This window comes from Myxocyprinus asiaticus, chromosome 45 (assembly GCF_019703515.2).
Source record: "Myxocyprinus asiaticus isolate MX2 ecotype Aquarium Trade chromosome 45, UBuf_Myxa_2, whole genome shotgun sequence".
Lineage (NCBI taxonomy): Eukaryota > Metazoa > Chordata > Actinopteri > Cypriniformes > Catostomidae > Myxocyprinus > Myxocyprinus asiaticus.
In genome coordinates, this window is record NC_059388.1 from 13954859 (window position 1) to 13976051 (window position 21193).

General features: G+C 37.8%; 1 protein-coding gene across 1 annotated transcript in view; it reads left to right on the forward strand.

Annotated features, from left to right (window-relative positions):
• Window positions 1-21193, forward strand: part of LOC127434836 (staphylococcal nuclease domain-containing protein 1-like) — a 280085-nt gene that overhangs the window by 80394 nt on the left and 178498 nt on the right. The window contains exon 16 of the mRNA XM_051687847.1: window positions 7030-7139. Coding sequence (XP_051543807.1) covers window positions 7030-7139 — 110 coding nt within the window. The remainder of the gene's footprint in view (window positions 1-7029; window positions 7140-21193) is intronic.

A 21193-nucleotide genomic window follows, 5' to 3' on the forward strand; every position in this document is an offset into this window, starting at 1 on the left:
CAGGACATAAAAAATTTGAAAAATTACTGTTACAATAAAAAAAATAAAAACAAAATAAAAAAATCAGACCTTCTTAAACTATTTCAAAGAGTTCTCATTAAAAAAATAAAAAATAAATAAATAATAAATTTTTTAAAAAAAAAAAATCCTCCACATGCAGCAATGACAGCTTTGCAGATCCTTGGCATTCTAGCTGTCAGTTTGTCCAGATACTCAGGTGACATTTCACCCCACACTTCCTGTAGCACTTGCCATAGATGTGGCTGTCTTGTCGGGCACTTCTCACGCACCTTACAGTCTAGCTGATCCCACAAAAGCTCAATGGGGTTAAGATCCATAACACTCTTTTCCAATTATCTGTTGTCCAATGTGTTTATTTACCCACTCTAACCTTTTCTTTTTGCTTTTCTGTTTCAAAAGTGTCTTTTTCTTTGCAATTCTTCCCATAAGGTCTGCACACCTGAGTCTTCTCTTTACTGTTGTACATGAAGCTGGTGTTGCACGGGTAGAATTCAATGAAGCTGTCAGCTGAGGACATGTGAGGCGTCTATTTCTCAAACTAGAGACTCTGATGTACTTATCCTCTTATTTAGTTGTGCATCTGGCCTTAAACATTTCTTTCTGTCCTTGTTAGAGCCAGTTGTCCTTTGTCTTTGAAGACTGTAGTGTACACCTTTGTATGAAATCTTCAGTTTTTGGGTAATCACAAAACAATGATTGACTGAGTTTCTAGAAAAATCTGTTTCTTTTTTTGCCATTTTTGACCTAATATTGACCTTAAGACATGCCAGTCTTTTGTATACTGTGGCAACTCAAAAATAAACACAAATACAATGTTAAGCTTCACTTAATGAACAAATAGCTTTCAACTGTGTTTGATATAATGACTGTCAAAATAAGTTCATTTTTAATACCAAATTAGCATTTTAGCATGATTACTCTAGGAGAAGGTGTTGGAGTGATGGCTGCTGGAAATGGGGCCTGTCTAGATTTGAACAAAAATAACTTTTTTCAAATAGTGATGGTACTGTTTTTTTTAATTTTTTTACATCAGTAATATCTTGACTATACTGTGTGATCAGTTGAATGCCACTTTAGCGAATTAAAGCACCAATTTCCTTCCGAAACAGCAAAATCAGTACATTATTCCAAAATTTTGGCCACCAGTGTATATATACATTTGAAGTCAGAAGGTTACATACACTTAGGTTGAAGTCATTAAAACTAATTTTAACCACTCCACAGATTTAATATTAACAAACTATAGATGTGGCGTTTAGGACATCTACTTTGTGCATGATGAGTAATTTTTCCAACAATTGTTTACAGACAGATTGTTTAATTTTTAATTGACTATATCACAATTCCAGTGGGTCAGAAGTTTACATACACTAAGTTAACTGCGCCTTTAAGCAGCTTTGAAAATTCCAGAAAATTATGTCAAGCCTTTAGACAATTAGCCAATTAGCTTCTGATAGGAGGTGTAATGAATTGGAGGTGTACCTGTGGATGTATTTTAAGGCCTAACTTCAAACTCAGTGCCTCTTTGCTTGACATCATGGGAAAATCAAAAGAAATCAGCCAAGATTTCCCCCTCAGAAAAAAAAAAAAAAAAAAAATTGTGGACCTCCACCAGTCTGGTTCATCCTTGGGAGCAATTTCCAAATGCCTGAAGGTACCACGTTCATCTGTACAAACAATTGTACGCAAGTGTAAATACCATGGAACACATTCGATCTCCTAGAGATGAATGTAGTTTGGTGCGAAAAGTGCAAATCAATCCCAGAACTACAGCAAAGGACCTTGTGAAGATGCTGGAGGAAACAGATAGACAAGTATCTATATCCACAGTAAAACGAATCCTATATCAACATAGCGAAAGGCTGCTGAGCAAGGAAGAAGTCACTGCTCCAAAACCACAATAAAAAAAGCCAGACTACAGTTTGCAAGTGCACATGGGGACAAAGATCTTACTTTTTGGAGGAATGTCATCTGGTCTAATGAAACAAAAATGTACTGTTTGGCCATAATTACCATTGTTATGTTTGGAGGAAAAAGGGTGAGGCTTGCAAGCCGAAGAACACCATCCCAACCGTGAAGCATGGGGGTGGCAGCATCATATTGTGGGGGTGCTTTGCTGCTGGAGGGACTGGTGCACTTCAAAAAATAGATGGCATCACGAAGAAGGAAAATTCTGTGGATATATTGAAGCAACATGTCAAGACATCAGCCAGGAAGTTGAAGTTCGGTTGCAAATGGGTCTTCCAAATGGACAATGACCCCAAGCATACCTCCAAATTTGTGGCAAAATGGCTTAAGGACAGCAAAGTCAAGGTTTTGGAGTTGCCATCACAAAGCCCTGACCTCAATCTGATAGAAAATTTGTGGGCAGAACTAAACAAAAAAGAAAAATAAAGAAAAGAAAAAAAACTTGTGCGAGCAAGGAGGCCTACAAACCTGACTCGGTTACACCAGTTCTGTCTGGAGGAATGGGCCAAAATTCCAGCAACGTATTGAGAGAAGCTTGTTGAAGGCTACCCAAAACATTTCACCCAAGTAATTAAAAGGCAATGCTACCAAATACTAACAAAGTGCATGTAAACTTCTGACCCACTGAGAATATGATGAAAGAAATAAAAGCTGAAATAAATAATTCTCTCTACTGTTATTCTGACATTTTACATTCTTAAAATAAAGTAGTGATCCTAACTGACCTAAGACAGGGAATGTTTTCTATGATTGAATTTCAGGAATTGTGAAAAACTGAGTTTAAATGTATTTGGCTAAGGTGTATGGAAACTTCTGACTTCAACTGTGTGTGTGTGTGTGTGTATGTATATATATATATATATATATATATATATATATATATATATATATATATACAGTTGTGCTCAAAAGTTTGCATACCCTTGGAGAATTGGTAATATATGTACCATTTTTAAAGAAAACATGAGTGAGCAGGCAAAACACATTTCTTTTATTTCTTATGGGATTCATATTCAACTGTAGGTTATAACAGAATGGCACAATCATAAAACAAAACATGGCAACAAAGAAAAAAATGAAATGACCCCTGTTCAAAAGTCTGCATACCCTTAGTTCTTAATACTGTGTATTGTCCCCTTTAGCATCAATGACAGCGTGCAGTGTTTTGTAATAGTTGTCTATGAGGCCCCAAATTCTTGCAGGTGGTATAGCTGCCCATTCGTCTTGGCAAAATGCCTCCAGCTCATGCAGATTCTTTGGTCATCTTGCATGAACCGCACGTTTGAGATCTCCCCAGAGTGGCTCGATGATATTAACGTCAGGAGACTATGATGGCCACTCCAGAACCTTCAACGTTTTCTGCTGTAACCACTGGAGGGTCAACTTGTCCTTGTCCTTGTGCTTAGGGTCATTGTCATGCTGGAAAGTCCAATAGTGTCCCATGCGCAGCTTTCGTGCAGAAGAATGCAAATTGTCTGCCAGTATTTTCTGATAACATGCTGTATTCATCTTGCCATCAATTTTTACAAGATTCCCCGTGCCTTTAGAGCTCACACATCCCTAAAACATCAGTGAGCCACCACCACGCTTCACAGTGGGGATGGTATTCTTTTCATTATAGGCCTTGTTGACCCCACTCCAAACATAGCGCTTATGGTTGTGACCATAAAGCTCTATTTTGGTCTCGTCACTCCAAATTACAGTGTGCCAGAAGCTGTGAAGTATGTCAAGGTGTTGTCATTTGTGGCATTGGCACAGTAAAGGCTTCTTTCTGGCATCTCGACCATGCAGCTCATTTTTTTTCAAGTATCGTCGTATTGTGCTCCTTGAAACAACCACACCGTCTTTTTCCAGAGCAGCCTGTATTTCTCCTGAGGTTACCTGTGGGTTTTTCTTTGTATCCCGAACAATTCTTCTGGCAGTTGTGGCTGAAATTTTTCTTTGTCTACCTGACCTTGGCTTGGTATCAAGAGATCCCCGAATTTTCCACTTCTTAATAAGTTATTGAACAGTACTGACTGGCATTTTTAAGGCTTTGGATATCTTTTTATATCTTTTTACATCTTTATAAAGTTCCATTACCTTGTTACGCAGGTCTTTTGACAGTTCTTTTCTGCTCTCCATGGCTCAGTATCTAGCCTGCTCAGTGCATCCATGTGATAGCTAACAAACTCATTGACTATTTATACACAGACACTAATTGCAATTTAAAAAGCCACAGGTGTGGGAAATTAAGCTTTAACTGCCATTTAAACCTGTGTGTGTCACCTTGTGTGTCTGTAACAAAGCCAAACATTCAAGGGTATGTAAACTTTTGATCAGGGCCATTTGGGTGATTTCTGTTATCATTATGATTTAAAAAGGAGCCAAACAACTGTGTGATAATAAATGGCTTCATATGATCACTATCCTTAAATAAAAGCCAGGGTATGCAAACTTTTGAGCACAACTGTGTATGCATATATACTGTGTATATATATATATATATATATATATATATATATATATATATATATACTTTGCTTTATGTAAATACCTGTTATGTGTTTCTGAAGGGCAGTACTAAATATAATAAATAATGATACAAATAAAAAAGAAATATCTTTCATCTCTTATATTTGTATAAATTCTGAAAGGGGTGTGAAAACGTACTAGACAAAAGGGGAATGCAAATTTTTGCACTCAGCTATGGAATATATATATATATATATATATATATATATATATATATATATATATATATATATACATAACACCTGATTCATCAGCTGTCTTTTTTTTGTTTTCAATCTTGTTTTTAAACAACAATCTAAATCAATCAATTCTGTGATGTGTTAACTAAAACAGCCATTTGACTCCTAAATGTTTCAGTTTAGGAGCCATGGGGTCCTTTGTCCTTTTAGTCTGGAGTCCTGTTTTAATTTGAATCAATGCAATTAACTTAATTTTGACATGGCTATACTTTTTTTTTTTATTTTATTCATCTTATATTTTGTTTCATTCATATTTTGTTCACCTTATTTTTTCTTTGCCTTTTTCTTTAACGTTTTATTTTAATCACTTTTTAATATTTTATTTTATTAAAAACTTTTTTTTATTCACATTTTATTATTTTTATTGACCTTTTTGTTTTACTTTATTCACCTTTTATTTTGCTATATATATATATATATATATATATATGAGTAAAAATATTCCCGTAAATGTTTTTTCTCTTTACTTTTCTATTTTTGTTTAAAACATTTGTGTAAAAGTATCTGGTCCAGGACTATATTTCCTGTATTTTTACTGATCACAATCGCTATCAGCCTAATTGGCAGAGAATGATTCTGGCACAGATTTCAGCACAGCCACAAACGACTCCCTTTGGGCTTGTGTCCTTTGCTCTAATATTTTCATTGTAACATAGACCAAAGAATTTATTGCATCAAGCATCTATGCACGTCCTTTGACATTTGAATCAGCAAGGCTAACAATTGTTTAATCATTCTCTTCTAATTGAGGAATTCAGAGTTGAACAGTTTGAGCTGGCATATTTTGCGCTGCACGCCCGTATTGAAGCCTCTTGCCCTGCGGTGAAGCAAAGCTTTTCAGGGGCACGGAGGGAGGCGAAGACTGTTTGCAGTCATTATGCCTTTTTAAGAGAAAATAACTTGTACATGCAGCTCCTTTCATTGAGAGCTGTAAGGAAAATGAAAACTGCAAAAAATCTTTATCATAACCTTGGAACTTTTTACAAATGGGATTTCAAATATTAATTCTCCAAGGCTGGAATTTTATCGGCTCATTTTCCGAATGCTTTTTTTGATGAGTGGATGTAGCAGACACTCTGTAGATAATGTTTAATTGCCGATGCTTTGTATAAACGGACTCCTTAAACAAAGCGGTCAAGGCTTATTAGGCTCATGTTGGGATATTGAAGGCAGATAAAGACGTAATTTGATTTAAAAGCCTGTCAAGGTTTAATTTTTAACGACTCTGCTTTAAAGACCAAAATTCTGTTTTGGTTCTCCATTCCTGTTTTTTTAATACAGTGTTGCTCTTTTGTACTCCTCAACCAGTTTACAAGTGCCTGTCTCTGAAAACACTCCTGTTATTGTCAGAAATCGTGTTCTGCCTTTGAGCAGGCCGGACACCTAGAGCACTTTAAATGCTAATTTTGGGACTATTTACTGACAATTACCAGATAATTGAGTTGTTCCTTTTTTTTTTTGCCTCTGAGAGCTGAATAATTCAGTTTGGTTACTTGCTATATTTGTTGTGTTTTTCTTTCTTTGTGAGCAAGAGTGGCAAGAATTACTATTATTATGATGAGAGATGGACTTTTATTTATGTGGTTTCACACCAGTATCGTAATATGCAAAGTGTTTTCATTATAATGCATTTACTGTGGAATTATATCAGCAATAGTGTTAAAAAAGCAAATCCAGCATTTTTTATTTGTGTTGTAGGACACTGTCTCTTGTGAGAAAAAGGTCTGCTGTTGTCACTTAACCCATTGGGGCCTTAATAGCGTTGGAACATTCAAAATGTTTCATGTCCAAAGTTACAGTAAAAATCTAGTGACAAATAAGTCATGTTTTCATATTTATTAAATGCACTCAAGGAAGAATACTATTTTTTATTAATATGCTTTAATATTACAATAAATGGTAATAAAAAGCAATATTTACCTACAGTACATACATGTTTACAATTTTTTTTAAACAATGTGCATTTTTTGTGATGACTCAAACAAATAATTGAATCTTTGTTTTGAGCTGATTTCCTCAAAAAGACAGTTCGATAGATGTTTCTGCTACTAAAATTTTTAAAACAGACAAAATTAACATGTCTATATATTAGTGCCCTCATACTGGCCAATCATGCCACAAGAAAAAAACAAGTGCAAAACTAGTCTAATGCCATAGTCTTTAATAAACAATAATGGACGAATACAAGTGGCATTAAAATCATTATGAAGAATTATTCACATTGTTTGTTAATTCTACACTGGCAAAAATTTTTTGAATTTTTAATTCTGTTTGTGTGTGTCTGCAGGTATCGAGTGTCCCCGAGGGTCTCGAAACATGCCAGGTGGGATGCAGGTGGCAGAACCTTACAGTGAGGAAGCCACAATGTTCACCAAAGAGCTGGTTCTTCAGAGAGAGGTTAGGCTCTTCGCTGCCCCTCTGCTTCCTTTTACAACATGTTCTGTCTGTTATAGTCTGTTTCTGTCACTACTCTTTACAGGCTCTTTTACTAGACTTTCCATTTCTGTAGTTGACGTGACATTCTTCTTCCTTGTCTCCTTTCTGCTGTTGTCTCTTTAGTATGGCACTCAAACATTTGAGATGTTACAAACCCACCTGCCTTCACCGAACATTTTTGTGCTATATTCAGAGTTTATCTAATGGCTGTATGGATGTTTTAGTACTCCATGGCTAATGGCCACATAAATTGAATGTCCAAATTGAGGAACTGTAGATGCTCAAAAACTTTGAAGGAATCACAGACTTGTACACTGTTCTTACCATCTTGTCAGGGTGCTTGACACTATATGTGTGTTATTTCCATTAGAAGAGTTTGAATGAGGTTGCTGGTCAGGGCTAATGAGAGAGCCTAACTTTAACCTGCAATTTACATAGAAACCGGACACAGGCACCTTCTGCAGAGAGTAAGAAAAGAGGTCTAATGACTTCCTGTGCCCACAATGTAACAGAATAACTTGCAAGTTATTAAATGCAATTTCTTGAGGAAAGAGTGGGCAGTGATCCATTCAAAGTCAAGTGTGAGTACACATCATCTTTTTTTAGTGTGCAGATCCACCTTGTAATGTTGCAGATGTTGGACATTAAAGGTGCTTTAAGATCTCAGCATTCCCATTGTTGTGGTAAACCTGGGAATGTAAAGGAGGTTTACAATGAGTGGTTTCCAAGCCTGGGAAATGAATAAAATCCTAGTCATGGGCATTTCTGTAGTCGAACACAACGTTTTTATAGGTAAGCTCAGTTCTATAGTATTTCAACTGCTAGAATTTGCATTTTGCTAGTGAAATGTGAATGAAAAATCATTATTCAGAAATGGAAAAAGTCATGGAAATTTTCAAAAGGTGTGTGAAGCCTAGACCTGTTCACACCAAGTCCCATGCAACCTAATGATATAAATTAAATATATTTGCCATTAGATCGTAGTGTGCATTTGTTTTTATTCTAAGTTTACATTAAAAACCTTTGCGTGCGTTGTTTTTATCTGCATGTCTTGTGCTATGGAAAAAGAAATTGCACACAAAACTATTCACAAATACATTTTCGCCTAATTTTTTGCCCAGCATCAAAACAATTAAAGAATTTGCCTAGTTCCTATATTAGCAAATAATAATAAAACAACAGATTATTGCAGTTACAGACAATATTTAAAACTTTGTGTAAAGGACTATATCAATGAAGAGATGCATTTGTCATGTTTTCAGAGGTCTCTTCTTTGCTTCTTCCTCAGTTATGTATGCTGTGACAGGATGTTGTGATTTCCCACTTTCATCCACATCTTGTGTTTTTTTTTTTTTTTTTTCTCCTTCAAAATCTGGCTCTAATCTCTCATGATCTGATGCACATAATTAAACTGGCATGAGAGGCCGCATGTTCCTTCACACACACCTCCTGCTTTTGAGGTTTCCACCAAGCTGAATTAAAGCTGTAGGCTTTGGATTTCTTAAAGCACACAAAGCCTGCTGCCACAGACAGTGTGAAAGCATCTGTGCTGTTTGATTATGCTTGAACAATTTGACAATTTTGGATATGTATATACACTACCAGACAGAAGTTTGGTAATACCCGAGTCGAACCTGAACATAAGTGGCACCAGGTTAAAACCGTGTTTATTGAAAAAACAAAAAAAAACAACAGAAATCGCATCTCTGAGTAAGTCACACTGACAAAGGTTGCCTGCGGCAGGTACTAGGACCTGGGAGCAGCTGCCCTGTAGCAACTCATGATGCAATAACAAAGCATAATGTAATAAACGTTCATAATGTAATAATTTTCTCAATGTAATACAAATGTAAGCACAAAATGTTTTTTTGCTAAATGTAAAAGGCTATTACATTATAAGAGAAGTATTACTTTGTGAACGCCAAAAATTCTTGTGAAAAATGTCATATCAACCCTCATTGAGAGTGTCATATTATCATATCAATGGACACATTGGAGAAAGATTTGCCATTGGCTAGTTAATATTTATTTTTACTTCTTTTTAGACATTTGACGAGACTAATGCAGCGGAAAAGATTATATATGTCAATTACGGATACATTATGTAAAAAAGTCACTTTGGACTATAAATCGCAGGACCTTTCAGATGGTGAAACAAAAGTTACTTATATTCTGGAAAATACACAAAATTTGTTCCTTATGATTTTTAAACCCTTTGATCTAAAGGTTTATGGTTAAATGCTTGAAATTGATTTTGGAGACAAATATGCGCCTATGTATGAATTTTACACACACACAAAAAAAAATATTTGTTATTTATTTATTTTTTCTTACTGATGAACTTGGAGCTGATGGTGAAGTAAAAGCAGCCAACAATTGCCCAGCATAGTCATGAATCCCTTCAGTACTGTTAGAAAAGCATCTCAAGTAGATAACTCATGAAGTTGGATGCAGTGGTGCTTTGTTTTTATTGGGTGGCCAGAGGGGAACAGTAAAAATGTTAGGGTTCCACACCAACATATTTTTATTTTTTATTTTTATTTTTATTTTTTTATGTATATATGTATGTATATAGATCTACAGTATATAATTGTGTGCGTGTGTCGGCGAGAGTGCGTGTGTCGGCGAGTGAGCGAGCGAGCGAGTGAGTGTGTGTGTGTGTGTGTGTGAGAGTAGGCCTAATTAAACAAGTTCTAATAGGACAGTGTTAGAGGTCCATTGATTAGAGGTCCAATTTCATAACTTATAGTCAGCTTAATTTAGCAGTTAATATGTTTATAATTCAACAATTGTTTTTTCAATAATTTATTAGTGTGTTAGGCCTACTTTTCACTACCAAAGAGCAGCTTTACAGAGAATAATATATTGTCTTACAAAACCCCAGTGAGAAATCAGAAGGTGAATAGTCTGTGACAAAGACCCAGCAAACACAGAATATTCCCTTAATGTTAGCATATGGAATGTTGTAGGGATGTTTTTGTGGGAAAACCTTAAAATGACATACAGAAAGTTTTCTAATGGTTATTTTTATGTTTTATTTTTCATTCACATTTATCATCATTTTTCATCATCACATTTGAATATTTTAGGTTGACAGACAACAATGAATTAAATTAGTGAAGTAAGCTACCATTTAATTAAATGCAGAAAATAGATAGGCTAACAGTAAAACGCATTTGAACGCATTATAATGAACAGATGAGAAAAACATTCAAGAATACACTACCTTCCTAACTTAATATCTAATTACCTTAGTTGCTGTCTGATAGCTTAACTGTATTTGAACGTGCATTTGATCTGCATGTGCTTCATTCAGACACAGCAATTTAAAATTAACGGTCATTCGGAGACAGACTCACTGACTGACATTCTATCGCTTTCCTCAATAAATAATTGCTTCTAAATGCGAGGTTAGCTATTGAGTAAATGTTAATATTTTGATACAGATTTGACTCATAAAATCTAAAACAATATGATGTGTACATTTAACGGATTTTTTCTGTTTATTGGCTACAGCTGAAGAGAAACGGAGATGTCTCCATTAAACTGTACGGTTGTATGTTTAAGGGCAATTAAATGGTTTATTGAATGTTTATTCTTTTTTTTTTTTTATAAATGTATGTCAGTACATTTCTGATTTTAAAAACCCTTGATTATGTTGGAGTCATTGGTTATTTGTAATACTTTCCTTTTAATATCTGCATATTAATGGTGCTGAGGAAGTTTTTAGGAAACTGAAGAGCAAGGCACAGTTTTCAGTGTTGAAGCACATAAGGGTTGCAGAAAGGATATATAAGTCTTCCAAAATGTGTTGTGGCTGATTTGAATGATTATATAATAATTGTAATTCATTATAATAAATCATGAATTTATTGATGGCTTGTCTGTTTATTGAGGTTGCAGCATGTTTGCAGAAAGGATCTAGGAATTAAGAGGGTAAGGGAACGTAGGGTAACCATTGTGTGCAACCTAAAACAAACGTTTTGTTTCCGTAAAGAAAATTTCTGGGATCGTTCTGGAAACCAAAAATTGTTAGTTGGAGAATCTTGCTTGATTAATAATAATAGACTAATGGTCATGATGATGAAAATGATGTAAACTCACTCTCTTCATAAAGAGGCAATAGCATAATATTAGATTATTATAGCATGTCATTTAACGTGATTGTTAACAATCACGTTGACTGGCTGCTGCATTATAAGTGAACATATGTGACTGGGCAAACAAAAGTAGCTGACTGAAAACGCGTTTCTTCATGCTGCTGTTATCAGGCGCGCACAACAACGTGCGTCTTAAATCATCAATGAGCAGCAGATGAAGCGTGGAATTACCCCCGATTGTAAATCCGGTCTTAATATATTATACCACCTCTGTGCATTAAATAGTCTGTACGCACATTTTCATTGTAAACCATATGACATTTCAGATGCACCGTTTCTCCGCATCGAGAAAAAATGCTATGTTTTTTTTATTATACTAAATTATGATAAAACAGCTATACACCTTCCACGTCTTACCAAGCTCCGACACAACATGGTAGTGTTTTGTTTGTTTTGTTTTCAATTCTAATGTTTTTTGTCTTGGATGTTGTCTGCCTTATTGTCTACAACAGACAAACACTTTTGGACATTGGTTCAGCAATTACACACCGTAAACCGGACTTCAAATTCCTCAATGCCGACCCGCTGTTTACAAACACGCAAGCAGAGCCCTTTGTCTGTGCTGCACGCCCGCGGAAACGCAGGAGAAAAAGGGGAAACAGAGCCGGCATTCTCATCAGAGTAAGACGCCGCACAAATCGACCCCTGCTACCCAGTATTCTACTGGCAAATGTTCAGTCTCTGGATAACAAGCTCTGCGAGCTGAAAGCACGGATCTCTTTCCAACGAGAGACGAGGGACTGCTGCATTATCTGCCTTACGGAAACTTGGATGTCTGCGGAGATTCCAGACTCAGCCATTGAACCCATGGTGTTCTCCGTGCACCGAGCGGACAGAGCGAAAGACCTCTCAGGTAAAAGCAGAGGTGGTGGTGTATGTTTTATGATCAACAAATCCTGGTGTGATCAGAGGAACGCACATTCTATCAAGTCTTTCTGCTCTCCTGATCTGGAATTTCTCATGCTTCTGTGTCGACCATTCTGGCTACCGAGGGAATTCACAGCAGTCATTATCACAGCTGTGTACATCCCGCCACAAGCCGACACAGACCGGGCACTCAAGGAACTGTACGGGATTATAAGCAAGCAGGAAACTGCGCACCCTGAGGCTACGTTCATTGTGACCGGGGATTTTAACAAAGCCAATCTCAAATCAGTCGCACCAAAATACCACCAGCACATTAGTTTCAACACACGAGGGGACCGGGTTTTGGACCATTGCTACTCTCCCTTCCGGGATGGCTACAAATCCCTCCCCCGCCCACCATTTGGCAAATTGGACCACTCTTCCATTCTGCTTCTGCCTGCTTACAGGCAGAAACTGAAACAGGAAGCACCCACCCTCAGAATGATCCAGTGCTGGTCGGACCAATCAGACTCTCTGCTACAAGACAGTTGTGATCACACGGACTGGGAGATGTTCCGGTCTGCCTCTGATGACGAAATCGAGCTTTACGCTGATAGCGTAATGTGTTTCATCAGAAAGTGCGTAGAGGATGTTGTTCCGACCAGAACAACACGGATCTATCCGAACCAGAAGCCATGGATAAATAGCGATGTTCGCACGGCACTTAATGTGCGGACCTCCGCTTTTAATTCCGGGAACGCGGAGGAGCATAAAAAAGCCAGTTATGCCCTCCGAAAAATCAGAACAGCAAAATGCCAGTACAGGAACAAGATTGAAGGACAGTTTAACACCACCAACTCTAGAAGCATGTGTCAGGGAATTAACATCATCACATACTTTAAAGGGAATAAAAACTCCGCCGTGAACACCGCTGCCTCTCTCCCGGATGAGCTAAATACTTTTTATGCTCGTTTTGAGGGAAATAACACCGCCCTCACGGAGAGAGCTCTCGCGGCCGAAGCTACAGAGGTTAGTTCACTCTCCGTCTCTGTAGCGGATGTAACCCGATCCTTCCGACGGGTGAATATCCGCAAAGCCGTGGGCCCAGACGGGATCCCGGGCCACGTCTTCAGAGCGTGCGCAAACCAGCTGGCTGGTGTTTTTACGGACATTTTCAACCTTTCCCTCTCTTTGTCTATAGTCCCCACATGCTTTAAAACATCCACCATTGTGCCTGTCCCAAAGCAATCAAAAATCACTTGCTTAAATGACTGGCGTCCTGTTGCTCTGACCCCCATCATCAGCAAATGCTTTGAGAGACTAATCAGAGATTACATCTGCTCCGTGCTGCCTCTCTCTCTAGACCCATTGCAGTTTGCTTACCGCAACAACCGCTCCACTGATGATGTCATTGCATCTACAATACACACTGCTCTCTCCCACCTGGAAAAAAGAACACTTATGTGAGAATGTTATGTTACTGCTACCATCAGGCAGGCGGTATCGCAGCATCAGGACCTGCACCAGCCGACTCCATGATAGCTTCTTCCCCCAAGCAATCAGACTTTTGAACTCTTGATCTCCCACGATCAAAATACATCAGCACTGCACTTTATTACTCTTACTCTTATATCTCACACCGGACTGTCATAAATTATATTATTATTATATATATTCTTTCTTAACAGCTTACTATCAACCGACAGCCTGAATGTCAATACAGTACAATACAACCTACTGTACATTCTATATATACTATATATACTTTTTTTTTTACTGAATAATGTGTATCTATATTGTGTGTATTGTATACTGTACAGTGTATGTTATTATTTGTATATTGTTGAGTGTAATTATGTGTATATCAGACGTTTAAATTGTGCTGTGCTAATTTGATGTTATTGTAAATTGGTATATGTCTCATCACTGTCACGACTGCTATGTTGATCGGAACTGCACCCAAGAATTTCACACACCATTGCACTTGTGTATATGGCTGTGTGACAATAAAAGTGATTCGATCTGATTTGATTTTAGTGGCGCTATAACATGCAAACTCGAGGAAATTGGGGGTGGAGTTTAAGTGGGCAATTCTAAATAAACAAATGCTGCACCTTGATGTTGAATTCTTTTTTTATGTTAAATATTTAATGTCTGATAATATATAGACATTATTCTGAATATATATATTTACGGGCCAGGTTAAGGCTTCAGTTTTCTCGTCATCATCATCAACGGCATGCCCACTAAAGGAGAGTTGCCTTTTTCACTGCACACTGCCTACTCTCTCCTTAAAATTAATGCCTGTGCATACCTCTAGTCTATAAGTCTGATTGCCCTCTAAACATTTTAATGGATTTCATTGTAATAGATAGCTATTTTCACATGTGCTGGGGAAACATGATTAGTGATTGGATGATGTAAACTCCTCAACCAATCAGAGCCTCTGGACCTGCGGGACAGTGCTGCATGTGCTTTAGTGTGCCGCACTGAGTGTGTGCAAGAGTTGCTGAACACACACACACACACACACACACACACACACACACACACACACACACATATAACTATACATATACAGTACATACAGTGCAGTGCATTCATAATGTATTCAGACCCCTTCTTTTTTTTAACATCAATCTACACTCCATACCCCATAATGACATAGCAAATACCAGATTTTTGATAACTTTGCAAATGTATTAAAAAGAAAAAAACTGAAATTTCACATTGACATAAGTATTCAGACCCTTTACTATGATTCTTGAAAGTTAGCTCAGGTGCATCTAATTTCTCTGGATCATTTTGATTGGAGTCCACTGGTGGCAAATTCAATTAATTAGACATGATTTAGAAAGGCACACACCATTCTAGATAAGGTCTCACAGCTGGAAATGAATATCAGAGCAAAAATCAAGCCATGAGGTCAATGAAACTGCCTGCAGAGCTCAGAGACAGGATTGTGTCAAGGCACAGAGGCTACTGGGGATTTTTTTTTTTTTTTTTTTTTTTTTTTGGATGCATTGAAGGTTCCCAAGAGCACAGTGGCCTCCATAAATCTTAAATGGAAGAAGTTTTGAACAGCCAGGACTCTGAGCAATTGGGGGAGAAGGACCTTGGTAAGAGAGGTGGTCACTCTGGTTGAGCTCTAGAGATCATGTGTGGAGATGGAAGAAACTTGCTGAAGGGCAACCATCACTGCAACACTCCACCGATCTAGGCTTTATGGCAGAGTGGCCAGACCGAAGCCTCTCCTCAGTGCAAGACACGCAACAAAGCACCAAAAGGACTCTCAGACTGTGAGAAACAAGATTCTCTAGTCTGATGCAATGATGAATGAACTGTTTGGCATAAATTTCAAGTGTCATATCTGAAGGAAACCAGGCACCACTCATCACCTGTGCAATACCATCCCAACGGTGAAGAATGGTGGCAGCATCATGTTGTGGGGACGTTTTCAGTGGCAGGGATTGGGGGACTGGTCAGGGTTGAAGGAAAGCTGAACGCAGCAAAATACAGAGATATCCTTAATGAAAACCTGGTCCTGAGCACTCAGGACCTCAGACTGGGCCAAAGGTTAACCTTCCAACAGGAAAATGGCCCTAAGCACACAGCCAAGACAAAGCAAGAGTGACTTAGGGACAACTCTGAATGTCCTTGAGTGGCCCAGCCAGAGCCGCGACTTGAACCCAGTCGAACATCTCTGGAGAGACCTGAAAATGGCTGTCCACCGACGGTCCCCATTCAACTTGACAGAGCTTGAGAGGATCTGCAGATCTGCAAAACTTGTCGCAACATACCCAAATAGACATGATGCTGCAATCGCTGTTAAAGGTGCTTCAACTAAGTACTGAGTTAAGGGTCTAAATACTTGTCAATGTGATATTTCAGTGTTTTCTTTTTAATAAATTTGCAAAGTTAACAAAAATCAGGTTTTTGCTTTGTCATTATGGGGTATGGAGTGAAGATTGATGTGGAAAAAAAATAAAATAAAGTATTTTAACATAAGGCTGCAACATAACAAAATGCGAAAAAAAATAAGGGGTCTGAATACTTTCTGAATGCACTGTATATAGAGATGCTTTCACTAAAATTATGTTTAACTTGATGAGAGAAATGATAGATTTTGCCTTTCTCTTTTCCTCTAGTCTCTCCCTCTGTCTCATGTCTTGCCTCAGTGGAGGAGGGCAGTCGTGTGTGTGTGTGTGTGTGTTGTCTGTGCTGTCATGCAGTAAAGTGATGGGAGAGAGGACAGTTGATGGCAGCACATGCAGAAACTCAAGCGTGGCTGCTCAGAGAGAGAGAAATCCTCGGACACAGTCATGACTCATCCTCATGTATGCCGCCTCAGCTGCCTCCTGATCTCACAGATTGCCCAAATTCAACAAATGACCTTTCTGTTCAAAACCACCACGACTACCACACACACCATTGCAGTGTGTGTGTGTGTGTGTGCTGTCTTGTGCATACACATATGGTTTGTGTGTTGGCATACGATTTTTGGCACATAAGGAAGTTTTTGTGTCTGTGTGTGTTTTGTATACCACCTGTATGTGATCCACAGTTTACGTTGATTAAACCTTTGGCGTCTGTCCCAGACGTATTTCTGGCTGTCTGAAATTGCTGCACATTGCTTTGGAATCCTTGTGTTCATTTACGTTTTTTGTTTTCGTTTTCATTAGACTTTCTTCAGCAATATTTTACATTTCTCAGTGTCTGCTGATTTAATCAGTGCTGTTTTCTATGGCAAGAATCACTTACTATGTTTACATGGATAGTGAGACAGCAGCGTGAGAAAGCAATGTTCCGGTTTTCATGCACTATAAGCAGTGTAAACTTTATTCCCGAATTCTCCAGAGCAATATCATTTCCCTGTGACATGTTTGTAAATTATAAACATGGCATATGAGGAAAACGTTGCTATTTTATTCTGTTACTTCGCTTTAGTCCCACATATTCCAGAGCTGTTGCTGTGTTAACTTTCCATCGTGACCTGCAGCGGAATTGCGCTTCAATAGTGGGGTTTCCATAAAACTCTGGGATTCCCTCAATGTACGAGCGCATATACATGAACGTGAGAGACCGTCAGTATTTTACATTGCTGTGGATAAATCGGAATAGTTTATGGTGTGTTTTTTTTTTCCTGTGTACTCCCAGAGATGTTGAATTCTTTCCACTTTGTTGACTTGTTGTCGGGCTCCATCCTATGAAGTTTATCTCATCTGTTTATGCACATGCACACTCCTCAAAAGCCTGTTAGAATGCCGCTTATGTGTTTACATTGCCAAAGGGAAAAACCTTAAGCTTTCTTTTAATCCCTTAATTCGGCGTTCTTGTTTACATGACATTTCAGAATGCCACTTACTGCAGAAACCCTGGAATAGTGCACAGTTTTCTTAAGTGCATGTAAACGTGTTCACTATTACTATTACTTATGCTTTGAACAAACCCCTAACCCTAAGTATCTGTCCCATAACACGTGTGCTACAGACATGAATTTGGACCCAATTTTAAATTTGAATTCACAATTAGAATTTACAATTTGTATTTGAACACAAACATGTTGTGTTTTTTGCCTCGTGATATAAAGAGCTGAAAAGTTACATAGTAAATAACCACTTAGCAAGGCTATATTCTCCGTAGCCAGACATTTGACTAAACAGCAAAAGTTCTGGTCCTTATTGCAACCATTGTGCCATGTAAGTGATGTGAAATCACTATTTTTGGCAAATGTCACACTTGGAAGCTCTTCTTGTGTCAACTCTGTACCTCTGTACACATGACTTGTTTCCAGTTGAACTGATAAAAAAAATAAATAACCCTGTGCGCTTAAGGCCAGAGTATACTTACCGCAAATTTTGTCATCAGCACAGTACGCGCGGACTGTCCGCATGCATCCTAGTTTGTCTGTCTAGATGCACCTTTTGTTGTTGTGCATTGTCAGCGCACGTGCCTTGTGTTGATTGTGCTGAAAAAGTATCACAAAGAAGTTTTAAAAAGCATCTGTATGGACTCATGGTCCAAAGACTATAATTTCAAGGCTGAGCGCTCTTTCGTTTGCGAGATGGTGAAGTGAAGTACAATGCAAGTTACGTAAAGTCTTGCAAGTTGCGAAAAAGTGCATTCCAGTTTTGAATTCAACATGCATAAGACTGTCAGTAAATGGACTGTGGGTGGTCCGTGGGCATGTCCTCTGAGGCTGAGACTAGCAATGCCATAGCAACATGCTAACAAATGCTCAGAACACCTAAGCAGCCGCTTAGCAACACGTTGGCAACCACCCAGAACACCCTAGTATTGTGGAGGCGATTTTTGCAAGGGCAAGTACCACTCACATGTTCTCCAGAAAATGTAAAATGTAGTTCATCTTTAGCCACAGCTTTTTGACATTTCATAAGCCCTAAATCTTTTGTTTTATCAGTTCCTTTGTCTTCTCTTAGCATTATCTCTTTCTTTCTGACTTTCTCTCCCATTTGTTCTGTGTTGCTTTATCTGTGTACCCCTCAATCTCTCTCTCTCTCTCCCTCCCTCTGTCTCTTTCTCTGAATAATTAATGGTGTGTTTGACAGGCAGGACACAGTCTTGCGGCTGAGCTCCTTTGGGAGTGCTGTGCTATGGTGGAGACACATTAGTGATTTCTCTGTACCACACACAAGCTCTCAGTCTGTAACAAATGCCATAAACTCTGCTAGTAGCCTCCTGTTTAAACCAAATGCTGCATTTCATACATATTTGAAGTACAACAGACATGGAATTTTTTTTTTTTTTTTTTTTTTTGCTCTGTTTGTCCTGCTGTAGTGATTTTAAGTATTAATGCCCTGGAACTGAGTTTATAAGAATGAGATTTCTCCTTGTACTCATAAATTTGGTTCTGCTGTATATTAAATGAGGTTCCACTGAATAATTGCTTTGGATGTATTCATGTTTTCTAACAGCTGTTATTCCATCAAGGTCTGTTGAAAGGTGCACATGTTATCATTGCCATCATTGACTCTCGATCCAAACCCAAATGACTGACTTCTGTGGAACACAAGGAGATGTCTGCAGAATGTTCATGCTGATCTTACACTGTAAAAAGTATTGTGATAACTACTTAAAGTATGGTAACAATATTACATGTAATATTTTTAAGAACTTTTCAATCCTTGTTTTTTTAAATTAAATCTCCTCAATGAAATCACGTGAAGTCACCCAAATTAGTTAGTAATTAAGCCTTGTTTTTTTTTTTTTTTTTTTTTATGAAATCACATGAATTAAATCTATCATGCTTTTTATTCTTCTAATTATATTAAGCTAATTTAGTCATTGTATAAGCTTAAAAATTCTGAATGTGCCATTTTACTACCTTAAAACACTTTAAACAATTTTTACGTGATGCATTTTTTTAATGCTTTATCAATTTATGTTTTAAATATTATTCCCATTCAAAGCATTTATATATGAATTTAGATATATTTAACTTGTACAATAACCCAACAAGATCTAAAACACAAACACACACACCCCTACTGTTAAGTGCTGTATTTATTCTATCAAAAAAAAAAAAGGGAAAAGGAATACATAGTTTAATTAAAATACACAAATAAAAGCACCATTTAATGACAAACAAAATTAAGGTCAAGTTTACAAAGGTCAACTTACTGTCAAATTTGTCTTATTATGACAAGCCTGCTCTAAAAGGAGTAGTTCGCCCAAAAATGAAAAATCTCTCATCATTGACTCACCCTCATGCAATCCCAGATGTGTATGACTGACTTTCTTCTGCAGAAAAAAGAAAAAAACAAAAAAAAACAAATCTTAGCTCTGCAGGTCTTTACAATGCAAGTGATAGGTGACCAAATCTTTGAAGATTCGAAAAGCACAAAGACAGCCTAAAATGAATCCATATGACTCTAGTAGTTTAATTAATGTCTTAAGTAATCCAATCAGTTTGGGGTGAGAAAATACCAAAATAATAATTTTATTCGAATCATGACATCAGCAGTCTCCTTGGCGATCTTGAGCAAGGTGTTTAATTTTAGTCTGTTCTTACCCAAAACCGATTAGATAGCTTCAGAAGTATTTTATTTATTTTTTTCATGAATTTATCATATTTAAAAGGTATTAAAATACTGCAGTGTAATTTTAAAATGTTTGAAAGGATTAAACCACTAGAGTCTTATGGATTACTTTTATGATATTTTTGTGCTTTTTTGAGCATTGCATGATTTACATGCATTGTATGGACCTACAGAGGTGAGATCTGTGATTTGTATGTGTTCTGCAGAAGAAAGAAAATCATACACATCTGGGATGGCACATGTGCCAGTAAATTGAGAGAATTTTCATTTTTGTGGGAACTATTGCTTTAGGTTATAAAACATATCCTAAAAGAACTTTTCAAAAAGAACACATCCATGATATAAAGCTGCTAGACATTAAAGACAAGTGTAAATGTTTTCCAAAAATAAAAATGCCTTGGTTAACTGGACTGGACTATACCCATACTTGCTGATAAACTTATAACATTCTCCAAGAACATGTCTCTAAACAGATGTTTTTTTTTGGGGGGGGGATTTTTCCCCTTTTTCACCCAATTTGGAATGCCCAATTCCCAGTGCGCTTTTAAGTCCTCGTGGTCGTGTAGTGATTTGCCTCAATCCGGGTGGCAGAGGATGAATCCCAGTTGCCTCCGCATCTGAGACCATCAACCCACGCATCTTATCACGTGGCTTGTTGAGCGCGTTGCCACGGAGACATAGCGCGTGTGGAGGCTTCACGCCATCCACCGCGGCATCCGCGCTCAACTCACCACACTCCCCACCGAGAACGAACCACATTATGGCGACCACGAAGAGGTTACCCCATGTGAATCTAGCCTCCCTAGCAACCGGGACAATTTGGTTGCTTAGGAGACCTGGCTGGAGTCACTCAGCACGCTCTGGGATTCGAACTAACGAGCTAGCGAACTCCAGGGGTGGTAGCCAGTGTCTTTTACCACTGAGTTACCCAGGCCCCACAGATTTGTTT